This window comes from Solanum dulcamara, chromosome 10, assembly GCF_947179165.1.
Source record: "Solanum dulcamara chromosome 10, daSolDulc1.2, whole genome shotgun sequence".
Lineage (NCBI taxonomy): Eukaryota > Viridiplantae > Streptophyta > Magnoliopsida > Solanales > Solanaceae > Solanum > Solanum dulcamara.
The window spans coordinates 2,681,788-2,703,309 of NC_077246.1; the positions used below are offsets into that span (position 1 = coordinate 2,681,788).

At 33.9% G+C, this 21,522-nt stretch overlaps 2 protein-coding genes and 1 non-coding gene across 3 annotated transcripts; all 3 read right to left on the bottom strand.

Moving 5' to 3' along the window:
- Nucleotides 1-4: 4 nt before the first annotated feature.
- On the bottom strand, nucleotides 5-4,005 carry LOC129871408 (uncharacterized). The gene is made up of 4 exons (XM_055946318.1): nucleotides 2,804-4,005; nucleotides 1,904-2,113; nucleotides 1,179-1,270; nucleotides 5-904 (listed from the first exon to the last, which is right to left on the bottom strand). Exons 1-4 carry the CDS (start codon nucleotides 3,890-3,892, stop codon nucleotides 232-234), a joined length of 2,064 nt encoding a protein of 687 aa, XP_055802293.1. The 5' UTR covers nucleotides 3,893-4,005; the 3' UTR covers nucleotides 5-231.
- A 2,480-nt stretch (nucleotides 4,006-6,485) lies between these two features.
- On the bottom strand, nucleotides 6,486-6,558 carry TRNAF-GAA (transfer RNA phenylalanine (anticodon GAA)). Its single transcript has one exon. It is a non-coding gene; the product is annotated as a tRNA-Phe (tRNA).
- A 7,072-nt stretch (nucleotides 6,559-13,630) lies between these two features.
- LOC129870389 (fe-S cluster assembly factor HCF101, chloroplastic) lies at nucleotides 13,631-21,522 on the bottom strand. Its single transcript, XM_055945161.1, has 16 exons — nucleotides 21,315-21,522; nucleotides 20,996-21,133; nucleotides 19,663-19,805; nucleotides 19,535-19,585; nucleotides 19,132-19,287; nucleotides 18,289-18,432; nucleotides 18,077-18,219; nucleotides 17,554-17,623; nucleotides 17,335-17,430; nucleotides 17,128-17,217; nucleotides 16,606-16,659; nucleotides 16,374-16,497; nucleotides 16,005-16,129; nucleotides 14,778-14,900; nucleotides 14,075-14,143; nucleotides 13,631-13,977 (listed from the first exon to the last, which is right to left on the bottom strand). The coding sequence occupies exons 1-15, from the start codon at nucleotides 21,385-21,387 to the stop codon at nucleotides 14,075-14,077; spliced, it is 1,599 nt and encodes a 532-aa protein (XP_055801136.1). The 5' UTR covers nucleotides 21,388-21,522; the 3' UTR covers nucleotides 13,631-13,977.

The window sequence follows — 21,522 nt, forward strand, 5'->3', positions numbered from 1 at the left end:
TCCCTTTTGGCTGAATCTTCAAAATCTCTATAAATAAAAGTTTGAATCAAACAATGGAAACAACAAAAAACTACCAAGGTAAAACTAACCAATTTAACCACTTGAGAATTAACTTGTGATAGCAGTGACTATCATTTTCATGAGCGGACGAATGTCTGAATTTCAACTCCGCTAAAAGTTATGAAACAGTAGTTATTATCCTTACATCAAAGAAAGAGAAGAACACAAAACTTAAGAATTTTCAGCAGTGGTTCCTACATGCTGAATGACGAATCCATATATTTTTTGTTTCAAGCACTCTATCTTCTGTATCAATTTCTCATCCTTTTTTGAGACTACTCGATCCAACCAGCTATTGACTCGCTTGAGTTGTGACAAAATAGCTGTAACTGAACTACAGTTGGAAGAAGCTCCATCAGAAGCCAGGGAGCAATTCTTGAACACACGAAAACCTGCATCTAGTGACTCTTCAACAAAAGTGATGAACCACATTTGCATCTCAGATTGCAACTTCTTTGCAAGTTCTACTGTCTCATTCATCCCATTACCCCTTGTCCAAAATCTAGTTACTGCTGAAACCATCAAAGGATTCTTATTCGATGCTTTTGTGGATTGATATGTTGGAGAGCTTTTCACTGATGCTGATTGAGTTCCACTGTTCTGATTTGTTAAGAGAGAGACAATTTCAAGATCAGTTGCTAGAGCAGCCTCAACCCAAAGAAGAGATGATTTTGGTTGCTCCATCATAGTCATATTCTCATTAGATTTTTGCACGCCACGATTGCTGGTGATTGATTCAGCAACACATGTTGATTTCACCACATCTTCGTAAATTGACATGAAACGATCAATAGTTGGTAGAGGGTTTTTAGGGTTGGATGTTGAGCGTAGATCTGCAAACATACTGCATAAAGTAGACAGAATCAAGAAAATGAAAGAGATCTAGAAAGCATTGTCCAACAAGCATTTCTCATTTGCATGTTTTGAGCTCAAAGATATTTTAGTTCGCATACACCATACAGTTGTGCATACGTTTTGGCATAATAATGAGATGGCGACAACAACAATATACCCAGTGTAATCCCGCAACTGGGGGATAATGAGATAGCAATGCTATAAAATTTCTCGTTTGGCATATAAATGAGATGGCAAAGCTGTAAAAGGGTGGCGACATTTACCTCAAACTTCTAAGAGTAGTCTCGGTGGCAAGGGCCTCTTCCAAGGCTTCAGCTGCAGCTGTTGAAGCAATTATTCTCCTTTGCATAGCCTCCTGCACCAGCAAATTCACCATTTGAATGATCATTCTTCAATTATAAACATGGAGGACAAAAACTTTTTAATTCGATGTAATGTGGCTTCCTATTTGCGATCACTAATTCGTCTCATGACAGTTCAATGGGTTACACAGACAGGAACCCTTTAAATAGTTGGAACATTCAATACATTAGGTGTAACGTTTGCATGTTTGAAGTGGTCAATTTGACAGGAAAAAGAATCGCAGACAAGCTACTTGGATGATCAAGAGTTATTAATCATTCTATGCACATCTAGTAAAAAGAAGCTCCTTCGGGTATATAGACAACCTGCCATCATTTTCTCGTCCTCACCATCGTAAATAGTCCTTTTATGGGTGCCTTTTCGTACAAAGACTTCTATATACAAAAATATATATACAAAAACAGCCAAATAAGTTAAGCTACTTCCATTAATCTTTCACAAATCCATAGGCATCAGCACCAAGAGAAATCATGTTATCATTCTTAGTCACAAATTAAAAGAATAAACTTCATTATTTTCCAAAAAGCCATTATGCTTCTTCCTTAGCTTAACGAAAATCAGCAGATCCAACAGATCAGCTAACATATGACAGTAGCACATTCAATTTACAAGCTTTGATCCATACCTTTCCAAGCTTCGCAAGTTCTGAGGATACGGAGTGTAGTGGTACACTTCCATCAGTCCACTTCTTCTCATGGACTGGAATCACTGGAGCTGCATTATTAGGCTTTTCAGCGTCAGGGGAATTTTCCATGGCACCAGATTTTACTTTTCCTTCACTTCCAAAATCTTCAGCATGACAGCTTACATCACTCAAACGCCTAGAAATAGCAGCCTGAAAAATGAACATAAATTGTTTAAGCCATTATCAATGATACACCCAACAGTGTGCAATCGGTTACATATAGTTTATACATGTTTAAGTACTTACAAAGGAAGATTGAAAAAGTTTCAAGTCAACATGCCCATTGCATCTACAATTTTTGCTGACAAATGGGTGGGAATTATTATAATAAGAGATTCATTTTTCAAAAAACCCAACTAAGCTAGGTTTGGGCATAGAAATTGGATCAGATTCTGAAAATTCATCAACAAATATCTGTTTGGTAACAGATTTTGGATCAGATTTTGAAATTTTGACTTCAAAAATTTCAAGTAACAAAAACAGGTCGTCAAATTTCACGTTCACTCACAAAAGTTCCTATTTTTTCTAACTAAAATGCATGTCCAAGCACAACTTGAAATTTGCGATAAAAAATAACAACTTCAAAAGCTCGAATTTTCAAGTTTCAACTTCAAAATCTATGGCGAGAATGGCAAGGGAGCTTAAGATACATAGTTCTACCCTGAAAGTAACTGGTTCAAACAAAGAGGCACAGCCATAGGAATCATCAACAACAGTGTAGTCCTCTAAGCCGGGGTCTAACCCAGCATCATGAATCATATATATTAGTATATTACACATTAAGCACATCATAAATGTAATAGATTTCCATTAAATCAACAGAATACTAAGAAATATCACCTGAGTTCTCAGAATTGCCTGAATATCCGGTTTTTTCTTCGACAAAACCTTTTCTGTTTGTTCCAAAGAATCACCACTATTTGCTGGACCTTCATCCCAACTCTTTCTACTTGATTTGCCAGACCCTCCAATTGCCTCCGAAATTTTGGAAATTCCAGCAGCAATAGCAGCCATCTTCTTCTTTCCAGAAGAATCCTTAAGACCACCAGATAATCGTCGTCCAGGTGATAATGACATACGTCTCGCCACCAATGGACTTGCCTGCCTTCTCCCTGATGTAGGTGATGGCTGCCTATACCTTGATGGAACTATAATAGCTGGTTCTTTCGATGTCCTCCGATTTTCCTCTTTTGCAGCTACCAAACTTGGCACCACGGATTTCGATGGCACGGGTGATGCTGATCTCTTCACTTTCCCAGCTGGTGATGGATCCCTTTCAGCTACCAAATTCTTCTTCCCTGATGATACTGATCTCTGTTTAACTGACGCCGGAGACGAAAATCTCTTCGGAGCAGAAGCATTTTTATTCAAATCTTCCTTCATTTCCACATTTTCTTTTGGTGCAAGCACTTCTCTTACTCTAAGTTTTTCCTTCCCATCTTTCAAACCCGGAGCTGAACCCAAACCCGAACCCGCCTCTGTTCTTCCAGTTTTCGACAAATAAGCAGCAATAGGATCCGAATCTGAAACGGGTTGGATGAGAAATCCCCCACCAGAAATCCTAGCAATTAAGGGTTCCGGCGAGCCAATAAAACCGTGTCGACCAGCAATAGACCGAATATTAACTGCCCGTGGAACAGGCGGAGAATCAAAACAGAATCGGTCAACATGAACAAACTGACCGAGCTGAAGCCGGTTCGTGAGGATGAGATCTGTGTCTTTCTCCGAAAGGGAAACGTAGGTGGAGTTGAGAGAATCGGAAAGCTGAACAAAAAACCCATTGTGAGGCCATAGAGAATCGGAAGTCGAAAGCGCCGGTACAATTCCGATCACCTGTAGCAACGGCGTACGGTGGTCGCCGGTGACTCTTGCACCGGTGTTCATTGACTGAAGTAACTTCAGTAGAATTCCTGGTGTAAGAGTTGCCATTGCTAGCTATGGAGAAAACAAAATTTTCAGACCAAATTATATAATTGTGAAGAAGAAGAAGAAGGAGAAATGGCCGTTAGTGAAATTCAAAAAATGGGCGGTATTAATAATTGTATATTTTTGAATTTGAGATTCAAGTGTGTGACTGGTGGGATCTGAAGGCTAACGGCTGATTAGTGAGGGTTTGGACATAAAAATTGAAGCTACGTGTCAATATGAATAATTTTTGAAATAAAATTTTGAAAAAATATAAAAATTATTCATGGTCAAACAAGCATTTAATCTGCAATAAAAGTGTAATATTATCTTTCTTGGATTGTTAATTACTACATACTTATCGAGTAATTTATTCGCAATTATCTAATAAATATATTGGTATAAATATTTCAAATTTTATTTCTAAAATTGTATCTTTGGGCTCTCTTTCTACTTTTTGTTTGTCTACCTACATACAGAAGGTGTTAATGAAAATGTTCAAGTAAAAAGTCATTAAATACGAATTGATATTAAGGTGTAAAATTCTTATGAAGGTAATTCGATTAAAGTAAAATTGTCTTTTGAATTGGGTTGAACTAGGCTCGAAACAGTAAGGAAGCGACTCAGAATGAACCGAGTAAAATTATCTTTTGAATTGGGTTGAACTAGGCTCGAAACAGTAAGGAAGCGACTCAGAATGAACCGGCTATGAATTGAATGGGGCTAGATCGGAGGGTTGAGACCGGCCCAACTAGGTGAATCGTAAAATTTTTCTATTATTGGATGGAATTAACCCATTGGTATGGAATAAATCTTTCTTGAATTATTAATTAGTGCATACTTATCAAGTAATTTATTTTAATTATCAAATAAATAAAAATGATTGGTATAAATACTTTTAAAGTCGAATTCAAATTCTAGAGTCAATACTTTGGGCTCTCAAATATACAAGTAAACAGTCATCAAATGCGAATTGATAAGATGTGAAATTCTTATTAAGGTAAATCCAAAAATAAACTTGTCAATTGGGTTGGATCACACTGAGCTCGAAATGGTAAGGAACCGACTCAAAATGACCCGACTATGAATTGGATGGGGCTAGATTGGAGGGTTGGATGGATCGGACACGTTATTGGGCCCAATAGACCGGCCCAGTCAGGTGATCCATATGTGTTGTTTGGACCAATTTCAAATAGTGAAAATTACGCGAATAAGCAAATATATACTAGTTAATTAGTTATCATAGTTATAGTTTAGCTAATTTATAATTTGTCACTAATATTTAGCGTTAATTATGGTTCGAGTTTGTATAATTCGCAAGTTTGTATAACTTTTGTATAATGTAATTTTATATAATATAATTTGTATAATTGTTTAAAGTTCAAATGTTTGTGTTTGTATAAATTCGTTATTTTGAGTTTATACAAAAATAGCTCATTAATAAAAACATACCCACGAATTATACAAACCCGTAAATTATACAAACTCACAAATTATACAAACGAGACATCTTAAACAATAGCTATAACTCGTAAATATGCAAACTATAGCTAAGGAATCTAATTAAGTTTATTATAGTGGTTATTTGTGAAATTCTCCCACCCAAATAGTGTGTGGTTATACATTAGATTGATTTTTCGATTAGTCGTTGAAGATGAGTTTTTCAAATGAAAACTTTTTTTTTCAAATGAAATGTATATCTAAATACAACTCATTTAACTTCCAAATACAAATTTTAAACTTTCAGTTTCAAACAATTTTCCAAGTTTCAATCAAATCCATATTCAAACGTCTACTTATTTGTGTTAGAAGTTTTTAAGAAAGAAGTTCTAACATTATTGTCTACAATTGAAACTCAAGAAAAAAAAAGTCCTAGAATTCTTGATTCTACAATTGAAAACTAAAAAATTTTATCGAGGACATGACCTAGATAGGAGAGTATAGAGGGCGAAAATTATGGTAGAAGATTAGTAAGTAGTTGGTATTTTCTCTCTTTCTCGTGGGAGAGTAGGGCTCTAGCTTGGAGCACCTTATCTGCTTCATCTTCTCGCGTTCAATATTATTATTATTATTATTATTATTATTATTATTATTATTTAATTATTCAATTTTATTACTACTGTTGTTTCTTTTATTTGGTTATCTTTACTAATTTTATTTTATTTTTGTCAATATTTCTCCACACACTCTTGTATTTTTCAAACCTGTTTTAAAATATTTTTCTTGAGATAAGGGTCCATCGAAAATAGTTTTTCTATCTCAACAAGATATAAATAAGATCTGCACATATTTCACTATTATCAGAACTCGCTTATAAAATCACATTGCATATGTTATTACTTATTGAGACCTCCAGAATTTTCATAGAATGTTAATTAAGTAAATTTTCTTGTTTCCAATCATACTCATTCATTTCAATTACCAAAGAGTTGAATATTAGAACAAAATGTCCCAACGGGAAGTCTAAAATAATTTTTATTTAAACAGAAGCAAAAAAAAAACGTAAGTCTAAATTAATTTTTATTTAAACAGAAGCAAAAAAAAAACGTAAGTCTAAATTAATTTTTATTTAAACAGAAAAAGAAAAACAGAAGCAAAAAAAAAAACGAAGAAGTAATGCGGTGAACGTGGATCGAACACGTGACCTTCAGATCTTCAGTCTGACGCTCTCCCAACTGAGTTATCCCCGCTTTTTATGAATTGGATCGAATATCAATATTAATATCAAATATTGGGTGAGAAATAAAATTAAGACGGGATATTTGAGCCGGCATATGAACAATATTTGGTTGAAATTTGAAATAAAGAAAGAAAGATGAGTAACTAAAATTGCTGTCAGAAATAACTATCTAGAAGTTCATAGATTCTTTGTGTGTACATTTTATCAATTATACCACAACCCTCTCTCGATAGGGAGCATTTCTTCTGAATGGGGTATTACTCGGCATGAATTCAAATATAGTTAGACTCCAATACGTAATATTGGATATCGGATAGAAATAATAAAAATTATACCGCATCAAATTGCAAAAGCTCAAGTTGTTAGGCTGTCTATGCAAACGAAATGTGATTTTGTGTATCTTGTAATGCATGAATTTAAATTTAATAAAAAATCAATATGAATATCGAATATCGAATATCGAGTAAAAAAATATGAAAAGTGGTTCACTTATATCGTATCTAAACTAAAAAGATAAAAGGAGTGGGAATATAGTTGGCAAGTTCCTACTAATTCTACATATTCCTCTCATCTACTTTGGAGTATTTTTGCCCCTACAATTTGGAGTTTGGACCATCAAGGGTTACAAAGTCTTTTTTCAACTTGTAGAGGTTTTTTTTTTCTTTCTTTCTCTTTTCTTTGAGCATCTGATTATGGGATAATCTACTGGTTTGATTAATTTAAATTTATGTTATAGAAAATTTATTTAAATTTATGTACTCAAACCTAAGATATGTTGTTAAGGATGAACAAGTTTGTTATTATTATATCATATCTTTTATTAGTGAATAAAGACAAATATAAATTTTTGAGTTCACAACTCTAAATTTTAAAAAATATGGCTTATTCAATATTAAATAACTTATTTTTATACAATTGAATTTCTTAATGCACTATAGGATCTTGATCAAAACTATTGAATTCATAGCTAGAACTTTATCTCTGCCTCTAAAGGTAAAGGTTTCTTTTATCAAATTACAAGGCTTAGACATATATATAATTAAAAATGAACTTTTCATTAGGATTTTTCGAAGAGAGATGCAAGCAACAAGAAAGTTTGAAAATATGGATGAAAATTCATCTTTTAAATTTTATTAATCATGGACATAAATCAAATATTAGAATTTTACTATATATAATTAAACAATTAATTATTTCTAAAAAAAGGTGTACTAATTGTTATAGATGCAATTCCTTTACTTTTGTTATCGTATTATTTAGTATTGTCATTATTCTTTTCTACATTACATGCAATTTGATTTCTTCACTACTGTATTTACTTTTCAAACCTGCTTTGAAATACTTTATTTGTGTCGAGAGTCTCTCAAAAAAAGTCTTTCTACCTTTTCATTATAGAAATAAGGCGTCACTCTCTTCAAACTTCACTTATACGATTCCACAATCATTATGTTATTATTGTAGCACTAGTAATAGATGCAACATTGTAAGATGTAATGAAAACAAAACCAAACTTGACCACTCTTTCATATTTGTCTTCCTTGTTTTTCCTACCAACCTTTCTCTTATCTACACTGTTATTCAATAATTAGTATTAGCTGAAATTGGAAGCTTAAAAAGGAGTACCTAAAAGCCCTTGAAGTTGCATATACTCAGAGGATTAGATAACCAATCAAAATTAGAATATTAGTTTTACATGAATGTCAAGACTCGGAAACAGCCTTCTGAGGCAAAAATATAAAATAAGACTGTGTATTATAGGTCCTTATGGTCGGACACTTCCTCAAATCCTGCGCATAGTGAAAATTTTAATGCACCAAGCTGCCCTATTAATTTTACATAAATGTCAAGCCTTTGAAAAAGCCTCAGACAGGAAGTTAAAATAAGGTTGTTTACGAAAGACCCTTAATGCACCGGACTGTCCTTTTAGTTTTACATGAATGTCAAGCCTTGAAAATAACCTCAAGCAGAAATATAAGATAAGATTATGTATAATAGGTCCAATGTGGTTGGACCCTTCCCCAAATTTTGCGCATAGTGAAAATTTTAGTGCACCGGACCGTCCTATTAATTTTAAATGAATGTCGAGCTTAGAAACAACCTCAGAGACAAACGTAAGATAAAGTTGTGTACAATAGGCCCTTCTGATCGAGTCCTTCCCCAACTCTGTGCATAGTGAAAACTTTAGTGTACCGCCTTTCAGTTTTACCTGAATGAAATTTTCCAGTGTTGAATCAAGACAGATATTTCTGCAGAAAAGTAAAAACACACTATACTTGACGCTAGAAATTTCCTCTTTTAATCATTATAAACATTGAGAAATCAGACAAGAAACAAAATTACAGCATAAAGAGGAAACAAAATCCTCTTGTTTCACAATATTTTCCCCTTTTTTTCCATTCAATGGTCTATTGAATCTATGATTCTCCAGTTGTCTACACAATTATAATTCAATCAAAATCTTTCAAACAATCCATAAATCTGAATTCTTGTTAAAATTCTGACCATTAGGAATTCTTGAAAATTCATCATCAAGAATTCATCTTTGATATCTCTAAAGCCTTCTTCAGCTGAAACTCGACGTAACTAATAAAGTTATCGGCATGTGTCTCGCTGTAAAAACAACCTCTGAAACCCGAATTTCGAGTTAAAATTCGCTGTAAAAACAACCTCTGAACCCCGAATTTCGAGCTAAAATTCGAGGGAGCTTAGTGCATGAGGCTGTAATTTTTCTTTAATTGTTCTCCAAATTATACAAAATAAGAACACATCTGAAATCCTCTTTTTCACAAATATTCACAAGAAAAGGAACCCCAATTTTGCAGATTTTCATAACTCCTTATCATTCAACTGCTGAAATAGAGATTTACCCATTTGAAAGGGGGAAAAAGGGAACATATCTGAAGTTTCTTTTTTCACAAATATTAACAAAGGATCAATCTTCTTCTACTTTTTTTTTGAAATCAATCAGCAACAGAATGACTCTGCCAGCACAAAAGCATCATGATACAACGTCTGAGTATGTAAAATCTTGTTTTCTGCTGCTTCACCATAGTTAAAGATCGTTTCCGGAACCCAGATTTCCGGCAGTTTTTCCGGCGAGAATCCGATGAGGGAAAGAAAAATGATGAAAGGGTCATAGTAAATTGGTGAATGGCGGCTCAAAGAAACGGAAGTTTGTTTGAAGAAGTAAGAGAAAGAGCAATAGATTTGTTGTTTTATAGGCTTAAGATTTTAGCCCCTTTTGGTTGCATTAGGCTTAGAGAGTTTTTTATTTTTATTTTTATTTTTATTTTTATTTCTTTATGGTCCCATTAGAGAGCTTTATTTTCTTTTTGTCTTTTGTAAGCAAGATAGATATTTTATTTATAAATATTATTTTAATTTATGTGATATATTTTTGATCAATAATTTAAGGAGATAGGGAGAATAAGATTGTTGATAATGTCGCAAATTAAAACAGATCAAAGATGGGTAAATAGAGTCTCACCTCCTAAATATTGTGTGATAAGAAGGTGTTGCTTATGCTTAAGACAAGTTTTTATAGAATAGTGGTTTAACTAATATTATTGTATTAGTTCATGAATTTTTTTGAAATATGATTAACCGCGAGTCCATTCAAAACGATCTAGCGAATGATGTTTATTATTTCTCCAAGGCCAATATCGCTTTTGGGGGGTTTCAGAATCATGAAATACGAATTCAAGATTATTTTAGTTTTTCGTTTATATTAGTCTATGAATTTTTTGAAAAATGACTGATTGACTCTGTATAACTCAATTATTTTTCATGTGTTTTAGTCCATGAATTTTCTAAATATGACTGAGTGGACACCGTTTGATCTCACATTTTATGAGTCCATTCGAAATGAACTAGTGAACGATACTCATTGTTTCAAACCGACGTTTATTTTAAGAGTTTCCAAATCACAAAAAAGGAATTTAGAATTATCTTAATTTTTCATGTACATTAGTCTATAAATTTTCTAGAATATGACAAAGAAGACTCCATTCGGCTCCAAATTTTAAGGGTTTCATTCTTAATGACCTAATAAACGATGTTGTTTATCTTTGTAAGATCAACATCACTTTTTTAGAGTTTTGGAGAGGAATTCAGGATTATCTAAAAATTTTATATGAATTTTTTTGAAATATGTTTGATCGACTTTATTTGACTCCAAATTTTAAGGGGTCATTCGAAACAACCTAATGAATGATATCTATTATTTGTCAAAGATTGACGTCACTTTTATAAATAATAATGATTTTCTCCAAATATAATATTATATATTAGACTACGTGATAGTTGCTGAGATGAGAATGTTGAGATGGGTGTGTGGGCACACCAGGAGCGATAGAATTAGAAATGAGACTATTCCGGACAAGGTGAGAGTGGCCTCGGTGGAAGACAAGATGCGGAAAATGCGACTGAGATGGTTTGGGCATGTGAAGAGGAGAGACACAGATGCCTCAGTGCGGAGATGTGAGAGGTTGGCTATGGATGATTTTAGAAGAGGTAGGGGTAGGCCGAAGAAATACTGGGGAGAGGTGATTAGACAGGACATGGCACAGTTACAGCTTACCGAGGACATGGCCTTAGATAAGAGAGTGTGGAGGACCCACATTAGGGTAGAAGGCTAGTACATAGTCTTGTTATTCTTCCTTATTAGTAGGCGTTTTAGCACATTATGATTTCTTGTGCTCTGATTTCTGTTATTATCTATTACTTTCGGTACTTCTATACTCTGATTATTCTATTTTATCCGTAAAGCTTTCGCTATTTGCTTTCCAAATCGCTTCAAATTTTTTAGCCTTATCTGACCTCTTTTTATGCTTTTATTGAGTCGAGGGTCTTTCGGAAACAGCCGTCCTACTTTGGTAGGTTTAAGGTCTGCATACACTTTATCCTCCCAGACCCCACGTTGTGAAATTTTACTGAATTATTATTGTTATAGACTACGTGATATAATTTTTTCAAAAGTTATATTTTTTTAAAAAAAATCCCCAAAAATAAAAACAACTTGTGGCCTCTCATTGAATGGAAGAGGCTTTTTTCTAGTTCATAAATGATAGCTTTGTGTGTAGGACCAATGAAAGCCAAAATCAACAAAAGCATAGCATCTGCCTACCCCTAATCTTATCCTACTAACATATATACCCTCTCTCTTTTTTTAATTTAATTTCTCCAAAAGAAAAAGTTCTTTATTTATTTATTTATTTATTATTAGCTGATGAAATAGAGATTCTTGATTAGACTTTTATCATCATCAACTATAAACTATAAATTAACAAAAGTCTTCACGTGTTTGATCAAACAAGACTAAACATGCAACAGATAACATACATTTATAATAATATTTAAAAAAATGAAATTGTTTTATCTACTCATTCAATGAACTTTTAGATGTGAATTTATGCATAATTCTATAATACTATTTACGTCTTAAAGTGAATGCTTAAATCACAATTACTTTCCAATTTAGAAAGTGGAAAGGTTTTATAAATTTGTGCATGTGCTATTTGAATCACTCAATTTTTTTCAGTTATACTTTGAGATCATTCATATCTTTTTCGATATCAAATCTCCATGTAATCTAAATCATGCCATGTTTGTGCTTTATCACAAACATAGTTTTAGATTAAAATAATTGAACTTTACGTATGAAAATATAATTTTAAAAAAAGGAACTAGACCAAATCTCCCTCCGTTTTGTTTTAACTACTCTTTTAGCTTTTATTTAATAAAGGTAAATTGATTTTTCATCTTACATATTGTGCATTATTTTAGTGTAAAAAATATAATTGAATACAATTATTATTTTTGGTCTTGAATTTTTAAAAGAATAATTGAAATTATATTTTTGAGCTCAAACGATAGTTAAAATAGAATGGAGGGAGTATCGTTTTGGTTTTATTTATTCTACTTGTCTATGTTGACGGGCGATTCAAAGTTTTGGTGAAAGTGAAAATGAAATTCTTTTTTTTGTTTTTGTTTTATAGTACATAATTCATTGTATTTGCATGTTACAAAATGTTTTGTTTGGAAATAAAAATATAGAATTGAATTATGTCACGTTTTCACCAAATGTTTTTAAAGTGAGGTGTTACCTAATGAAATTTCATACCTACCTATATCTAATGCTTCTAGATGAAGCCTTATTACAAACCTAAATAATATTTATTCTAGAAAGTGGTCAAACACTAGCCCAACATTTTGATTAATTCCTTCTTAAATTAAAAAATATATTTCTGTGGTTAAATTCATGTCTTACTTGACTTCTCTCTATTGTTTTATATTTTATTTTTAGTTTTGAATCTTCTAATGTTCGAATTTTAAGAATGGAGAATCAATTATCCGAGGTTCAAACTTTTAAGAACGGAGAAATCATTGATACAAATTTTTTCCCCTTTAAGAGATCTTACGCGAATATAGATTAGTTGTGCTGATGAAATGTTAAATATTAAATACAAAATATTATATAGGAAAAAGCATAGTACATAGTTTTAAATTATACACCGTGATGGTGTAATGTATTTAATTTTTACACTAATAATATAATTTTTCTTCAGAATTATAAGGTTTGATTAGACCTTAAATTCATGGGCAAACAACACAAATCACACTTGTTTAGGATCTAATTATATGTCTTCCCATGAGTATTCGAAATTATCATTCATGCCAGATTTCGATCCTTGAATATATGTATTTGGTGTGTCCAGATACATTTATCACTGATACATGGGATCGAAATTAAGTATAATTTATTCTAAATACATTGTATCCAAATAGATTTGAATGTATCTAGAATACACTGACTCTCTCACTCGCCTCTCCCTATGAAACCGCATTTCAAAATGTATTTGGAATGTATCTGATATCCTAAATGCATGTATCTAGTATGATTCACATGTATACAAAATACATTGACTCTCTTGCTCGCCTCTCTCCCTATGTATCCATATTTTAGATTGTATCTAATGGGAAAAATACATGTATCTAGGTGTATGACTTGAAATTTGATATGAAATTATTAATTAGTGAGACAATATGTAATTATTTGAAACTATCGAAAGAATTAGTAAATATTGTAGGAATGATTGTGTAATTAGGTAATTTTTCCTTATTTCATTTTATCACCATTCCTTTTGTTGACCTAGCAAGGTACAAGCATTGGAGAATGCTGTACAACAATAATGAAGCATAGATTGGTGTGACAAAATGATACACACTAGTGAAGATTTGCTACAAAAATTACAAATATTATGAACAAATGGTAGTGAAAATTACTATCTACAGATAGTTAAAAATGGAACATCATAGAGGTCCTTGTAGCTCCAGAGCTAGCTATAACTTTCCCGTGACTTTGGTAAGGTAGAGGAGCAAAGGATCTTCCAAACTGTATTTGTATCGGATTTTCGACTACTATTCATGCCTACAAATAAAACAGGAAAGTCGGAAGGTGAAGATTTATTAGGCTAACTAAGTAATTCATCAAATTTAAATTTTGAATCCGTCTCTAAGGTCATTACCTATGCAGGAGTAAGTTGAGGAACTTCAACCAAGCGTTCCATCATTTGCAGCTGGTCATATGGAGCAATCTGCAACAACAAAAATAAATCAAAAAACTTCTAACTCTTAGAGTCGAACTGAAACAAGCATTCTCACCATTTCATTTTATATGGCGGTGTTTGACTGGATATGAAATTAAGGAAAATAAGAAAGACTTTCGGCACATATCAAAAGTATGCTTAGAACATGTGATGCTAAACGTGCCATGACATTTCCAGGGTAAAACGGGATGTTTGAATAAAGAGTGTCATATAAAATGTAACAGTGGGAGTATTTCATTAGTCACAAATAGCTGACATTGCAAAATGTTGGATAGTCCTGAAAAAGTTTGCATCAGAAAAGATCTTTAAAAAAAGTAGGTTCTAGTTAGCTAATAATCTAAAAGTTTTAATCAAATCTCTATTTAAGGTACTCCCTCCGTTTCAATTTGTTTGTTTGATTTTGACTCGGCACGGAGTTAAAGAAAGTAGACTTTTTAATCTTGTGGTCTTAAACTAAAAGATACGTAGAATGTACCAAAATGTCATTTAATTTTGTGGTCTTAAACACGTCATGTGAAAAGTTGAAATTAAAGAGTTGTCAAAAAAAGGAAAGAGGATATGATGGGCAACTTCGTTGAGAATGATGAATCATCGTGTAATTAAAATAAGTGTGTGAAAAGACCTGGTTAAATCCGTCTGGCCAGGTTATTTCCACGGCATAGTTTCCCAAAGGCCGAATGTCCTCAGGTTCAATGTCATCTGGAACATCAGAGTATTGCAGTTTCTGTTCACCCGTCCATTCATCCTGAAGCAAAGTCATTGAAGAGAAAGAAAAAATCAAAATCCAGACGACTTAAAATGCTTTGTAATAATTGAGTGGAACAAGCAGAGTGACTTTTTCAATGTTTTCATTTCTTCTCTGTAAAATCAGTTTTGTTTGCTTTGCCTCATCGATAGTTAAACTCTACCAAAGTTTCCTTGAGAAGTTTTGAGTCAGATGCTTACGGTTGTCTAGAGCTACTACTTTACCTCTCTAGACATTAGTGCATCCCAAGGAAGTTGTCAATTTGGGATCGGCTATATGAATCATCACTAATCATATACTCCATATAAGCTCATCTTTGACCAATATTATACAAAATATAAACGAAAAGCACTAAAAGTTCTCTATATGTCTCTGATGGGACTAAAAGTCCTAGAGAAGTGCAACCAAGGGTGTGGCATAGTCGTCAACAAAGAGGGTTGAGAACCATGAGGTCTCAAGTTCAAATCCTAGCGGAGACAAAAGAACACTACATGATTTCTTGTCATTTGTCTTAGCCTTGGTGGATAGAGTTACCTAGTACCTATTGTTGTTGGGAGGTGGCAAGTATCCCGTAGAATTAGTCGAGGTGTCCGCAAGCTAGCTCAGACACCACGATTATTAAAAAAAAAGTCCTAGATAAGTTAGATGCACGATTAAAATTCACACTTTTTTCCTACTCTTCTTGCTAGAACTTGCTAACGCTGAAAGTCTCCTTCAATATCAAGTAGGAACTTAGTAGGATATGGAATTGACTTGATGATTGTGAATTTTTGTGTTTTAGTTTGGCAATGATAGGTAGAATTATTGATAAATATATTTACTTTTTGTATGATTCAAATCTAGGCTCGTAAATTGATCCTTATTTAAAATAAACTTGCGAATTAGGAACTCAAAAGCTAATGAACAATAAGAGACGTTATCAAAGAGAAAGCATGGCGAAAAGAAGTTATGCATGCACTTCTAGTTGATTTTTAATGTCCCAAACAACTATTATGGAGAAAAGGGCAATTGATATTTGTAAATGTATTATCATGCATGTCATGAATAGTGTAGTGCAGGCATCTGCCGAGCTGGAAAGTAGCTTAAAAGAACTTCACTGCATACCACACTTTGGGCTGACCGATCATTTCTTCTTACAGTTGCAGGGTGCAAATAAAACTCTTCATCGGAATCAGGTACTTTGACCTTGATTGCCTTGAAAGATCTATCATAACTCACTGCAGTTGATACTTTACCCGAAGAAAAAAGAAAAAAAGGAGCAATCAATAATCAACGTATATAGGTCAAACTTTGGATAGTAACTCCGACAAGTAGATTAAGAAATATTCACAACTGTATTCCCACTAGAATGGAGCTTTTTTCACTTTAGTACTTACAATGAATTCTTGGATAGAACTGAAATCTTCTTTTTCTTACCAATGTGTTTGACTTGAATAAACATTTGGAAAGAAAAAACAAATAAACGAAGTGTACCTTGTTGACGAATCTTGGCACATTGTTGTACTACACACACGCCTAACTCTTGGAATGTTCTGGAAACTTCACCTTGAGGATCAGCCACCACTTCAGGCATTCCGCTATCTCCAGAAGCAGATAGCTTTACAATTTAAAACAAAGTCGGCGTATTGTTTAGTGTGAACATAAGTGATAAGTGTGAATACTCAAATACTTGAATCAGTCAACAGTAACTAATGTTGCAACTTACAGCTGGTTGGATGGGGAGATCAAATAGATGGGGTATTCCAAACTGCTGGACAACCTGCAGAGATACAAATGAAACTTATATAAACGTACTCTTCAACGGGTAAATGCAGATTTAATGATAATGTCTCAATCCCAACAATCCCTAAGAAAATTGATCTCAATGCATTGAAGATTTTGATAAGAGGATTTTATTAAAATTCAGATTTTTTGTTTGAATCTCGACAGCTAGGTTGGTTAGTATCCATTGAGTATAATATCTAGATCCAAATTCATCACTAATCAAGTAGGTATTAGCTTCACTTTACTAGAATATCTGTATAAATTGAAGACAGTGATTTAACTCCTTAACGGAATCTTTTTCTCATCCCGAGAAGTTCCAAAATGTATAAATTAAGTATCTTGATCTTAATACCATAGTAACCTTAGATAAAATCTGTTTTACTCAGATAAAGGAAAAGTAAATTCGTAAACTTTAGGAAAGGAGAAGCACACATCAATAGAACCTAAGAGTAAGGCGGCATACCTGAGACCCTGAACCCCTTCCAAAGGGGTAGTAACGTTTCCCATCAGCATCGAAGTGGCACATGTTCTCAACTACGGCGACGCAAGGCACCTGAATGTGAAATGTATAATTAGAAGCAGCAAGTCATCTTTTCAGCTCAATAAGAAGAATTAGCATTCTAATCATCGTGGAAGGGAAAACACTTCAGATAACACAAAAGAAACAAACCTTAAGTTTCGAGAACATACGGACACCCTTCGCTACATCAATAAATGCTAGCTTTTGAGGTGTAGTAACAATAACTGCAGCAGTCAAAGGAACAACCTGACAGTTGAATCAGCCAAAGTAGAACATATTAATATTATGCTAACAAGAGGGGGGAAATCATTTCCACCAAGGACTCTCGCAAACGTTGGCACACATCAGTTCTATTTTTATTAGGCAAACCTGGCATAGAGTAAGTTGAATATCACCAGTTCCCGGGGGCATATCAATTACAAGATAGTCCAATTCTCCCCTGCATAGTTGCATACATTTAGGATAACAAAGTAATTCAAGATTGCAAAATTTAAAGCATAGACGTATTCCTCAAAAGGACCATATGCAGTGATATCCAAAACAAACTTTTAAGACTACATGCAAACCTACTTAAATAAGCTTTAATCATACAACAACACAAAAATGCAATAGGTACAATATTCGCCTTTATCAAGATTAAGCCATCTGCTTCAAGATAACCAATAAGTTGTTGCTTACAGAATTCCAGGTTACTTTACTAATTGGATGCATAACAAGTTGAAAAATGTAGATATTTCGAGTGAAAAGTTTGACAAAAAGAAATTATTATATTTCTCTGGAGTGGGAAGTTTCAACGTATGTCCAAGAATTTCCCTGGAATATAAATTTCAAAGAAATATCTTAAATTGGTTGATGGTTCTTGATTTCTTGTAAAATGCAAACCATATCATACCATTCCGTAGTAGTCAAAAGTTGGTTGATCACCCCAGAGACCATGGGACCTCGCATAATTGCACGCCCTTGCCCAGCAAATCCAAAAGATACCAACTTCACACCCATGTATTCAGTTGGAATGATGGTTCTTTTCTCTGCATTCTATAAAAGTCTCTCAGTGATTTACATGCAGTAGCAAAAACATAGTTTAGTCCATGAAATGACAATTACCATTTCAAGTATCCGGTTTTCTGGGGACACCATAGTTGGCAAACTAGGACCATATACATCTGCATCAAATATACCAACTCTAGCTCCCATATCTGCCAAAGTGTAAGCTAGGTTGACAGCGACAGTTGATTTACCAACCCCTCCCTGTGGTTTATAGGGGTTAATACTAATAAAGAAGAGGACACAAGAGATTTCAGAAACTAAGCTGGTCAAAGCAGAAAAATTTCCACACAAGCTAGGTCAATGAAACAAGTCCTTGAATGTTTGGAAAAACAAGAACTACGGAAAGCAATAATATCAAGACATGCATGAGCAATAAATCACCAGCCAACATATTTAAATGTCGCGGTGTAACAATCCTTCAGATATTGAGTAAAGCTATTTGTCCTTCTCTAACCTCTTTCTATATTTTTTTAATTTGCTGTTGAGGACAGGGATGGACCTTTATTACTGTAAAAATATGGCTCCTAGGCCTAATTCAATTCCAAAAGCTAGCTCGTGAGGAGAGGATTGTCCAAATTCATATAAGCAAACCACCCCCCACCAATGTTGGACTCTAACCCACTCTAATACCCCCTTCACGTCTAGTCCCAAATGGAGCGTGAACGGGGAGCCCAAACAAGGATGGAACTGGCTCAGATACCATATAAAGATATGGTACCTGGTCATAACTCAACCCCAAAAGCTAGCTTATGAAGGGAGGATTGCCCAAGTCTATATAAACGTACCACCCATCCATTCCTCAATCAGTGTGAGACTCTAACCCACTCTAATAAGTACATACTACAAGAAATGTTTAATGAGTTAAAAAGCACAGGAACTGAAGATTGTGGAATTCTTCACCTTGCAACTAGAAACAGCAATTATGTTGGAGATTGTTTGTAGCCCGGCAGGAAGCTGTCCAGCAAAGATAGGTTTTGCTGGTTGAGCTGACATTGTCACATTGACCATTTTAACCCAAGGAAGTTCAGCAACCACCTCGTTAGCCTTCTGCTCAAACTATCCAAAAATTGAAAGTCAGATTTGTAGTCCTATCATACTTGGATGATCCACAAGACCACCCTCACGTGATACCGATGAGGATGAATTTTAAAAGAAATAACAAGCATGTGTCCTAGTCTCATGTTCCCTAATTTATGATAAGCCAACAGCATGCAGTGAAAAGGAAACTAAGAAAACTAAATGATGTACCACTTCATATACACATCAATTCTTGATCAAATAGTGGTAGTTGTGTTTCATTTACCATGTCCTTGATTGGACATGCTGGTGTAGTAAGCTCTAACCGAAATGACACCTGAAATTCCAATAAATTGGATTAGGAGAATATTTATCAAATATGCTGTGAAGGTCAGAATGTACTGTTTTTAAGACCTCTCCCAAATTTTCATCAACCAGGAGGTCCTTCACAAATCCACAAGAGACTATGTCAGTCCCAAAATCAGGATCAATTATCTGGGATAGGGCTTTAAGTACTTCAGACTCAGCTGTTTGACCTGACACTGAAGGAGCACAAGCTGCAATTTACAGAATCTGTTTAGGTATATTAAGAAAATATCTCAAATGTAAGAACGATGTATGACAACATGTGCACAGGAGGAAATTTCAAAGGAACTACTTGAGCATAATGAGAAGTTCAGTTGAAAAATGCCAACTCAAGCTTAAGAACAAAGAAAAATGCTTCAAACAAAACTGCATGCATGACTAGGTTCTTAAGATGCAAATTAGTAGGATACAACAAGATGTCTCTATATGTAGCTTTTGAGAGAAGCAGAATAAATGGATGCAACCCTCCATATTGATTATTTTAAACTCTTTGAAAAGGAGAAGGAAATGTCTTCCTCTCCGTCCATGATTCGACAGTCTTAAGGTTCGTGGCCATAATTTTAGACTATTTTTGGGCACTACACATCCTCATCCAGAGGACATAATACTTCTTGGTCGAGCCAAGAAGACTGCCGACTGAATGCTCCTATCTGATCATGTCTGGACCTTTATCTTACCTTAAGAAGCTCCCCATGCATTTTCTTAAATAAGACAAGTCCTTCAATAATTGTGAAAATCTAATGATCCACGAATATATCCACTTCAAAATTAGTTATAGAACTGAACATGTCTACATATGTTAAGGGGCAGCAGAGATTTTAAACCTCGTTGTGAGACCGTTTCAAGAAAGTTGAGCCAAATTTTAGAGTCAGCCATGGCTGAAAAATTGTCAGGAATTTTCCGAAAAATAAAGTTCGACATTTGATGAATAGAAAAGAAAAACAAATTGGTATCTGATAAAGCAAACAAGCAGACACATTCAACTCGAATAGAAATTCAAAGCAAACTTAACTAAACAGTGCAAAAAGGGCAAAATTATACAATTATGGTGTTGATGGATGTGACAATCTCATCTAAAAGCTTATGTTGTCAACACACTTTTAATTACTTAATCGTATTATGTCTCAACGTGCCCCCACACATGAGCTTGATTCTTTTTCATGAGCCAAACACATGAAAATACTTATTTTCTTTCTGGATTAAAACTTAGTACCTATGTTTGCTCTGATACCATATTGAATTGTGTGATCATCTCATAAAAAAACTCAAGCGATAACATACTTTTAATTAGTAGTACTTAATTGTATGGTACAATTATTTGACAAATTAAACAAATAGGAACTGCTACAAAATGAAGCTTCCAAAGCATCAACAAAATTACCTCCATTTGAAGCAGCTTTAGGTGTAAATGAGCTCAAACTTGAACATGTATATGAAAAGTTCAAAGCTTTCACATGTCTTTGAAAACAAGAACCACTGAAAGTAGACTGAAGAAAAGACTTCTCAGCTACATATAACCCTGAAAATTAACAAGCAAAGCACAACACTCAGCAGAAACCCAACTTGGGTATTTACTAAATATTCATATAGACCACCCCAACTAGTTCATTAAAAAAGTAATCTTTTTCAAAACCCCATTAAAGCAAAAAAAAAAAATTATGGTCCAGAACTCATATACTATATACTAAAACCCCATTAACCTGATTTGGGTTGTGAAGTGCAATACTGATGAAATGTAAGAGTAGGAGAAGATGGAGCTTGAAGAAGTGTCATTTCTTTACTGATTTTGTTTTTCTGCTAATGGGAGAGAAATGGATGATGATGATGATGAAGAAAGAGGGAAAAGTTCAGTTCGTTTTGCATTAATGTGAGCCTCAAGTTTTCATTTTTACGCTCAAAATCAAGAAT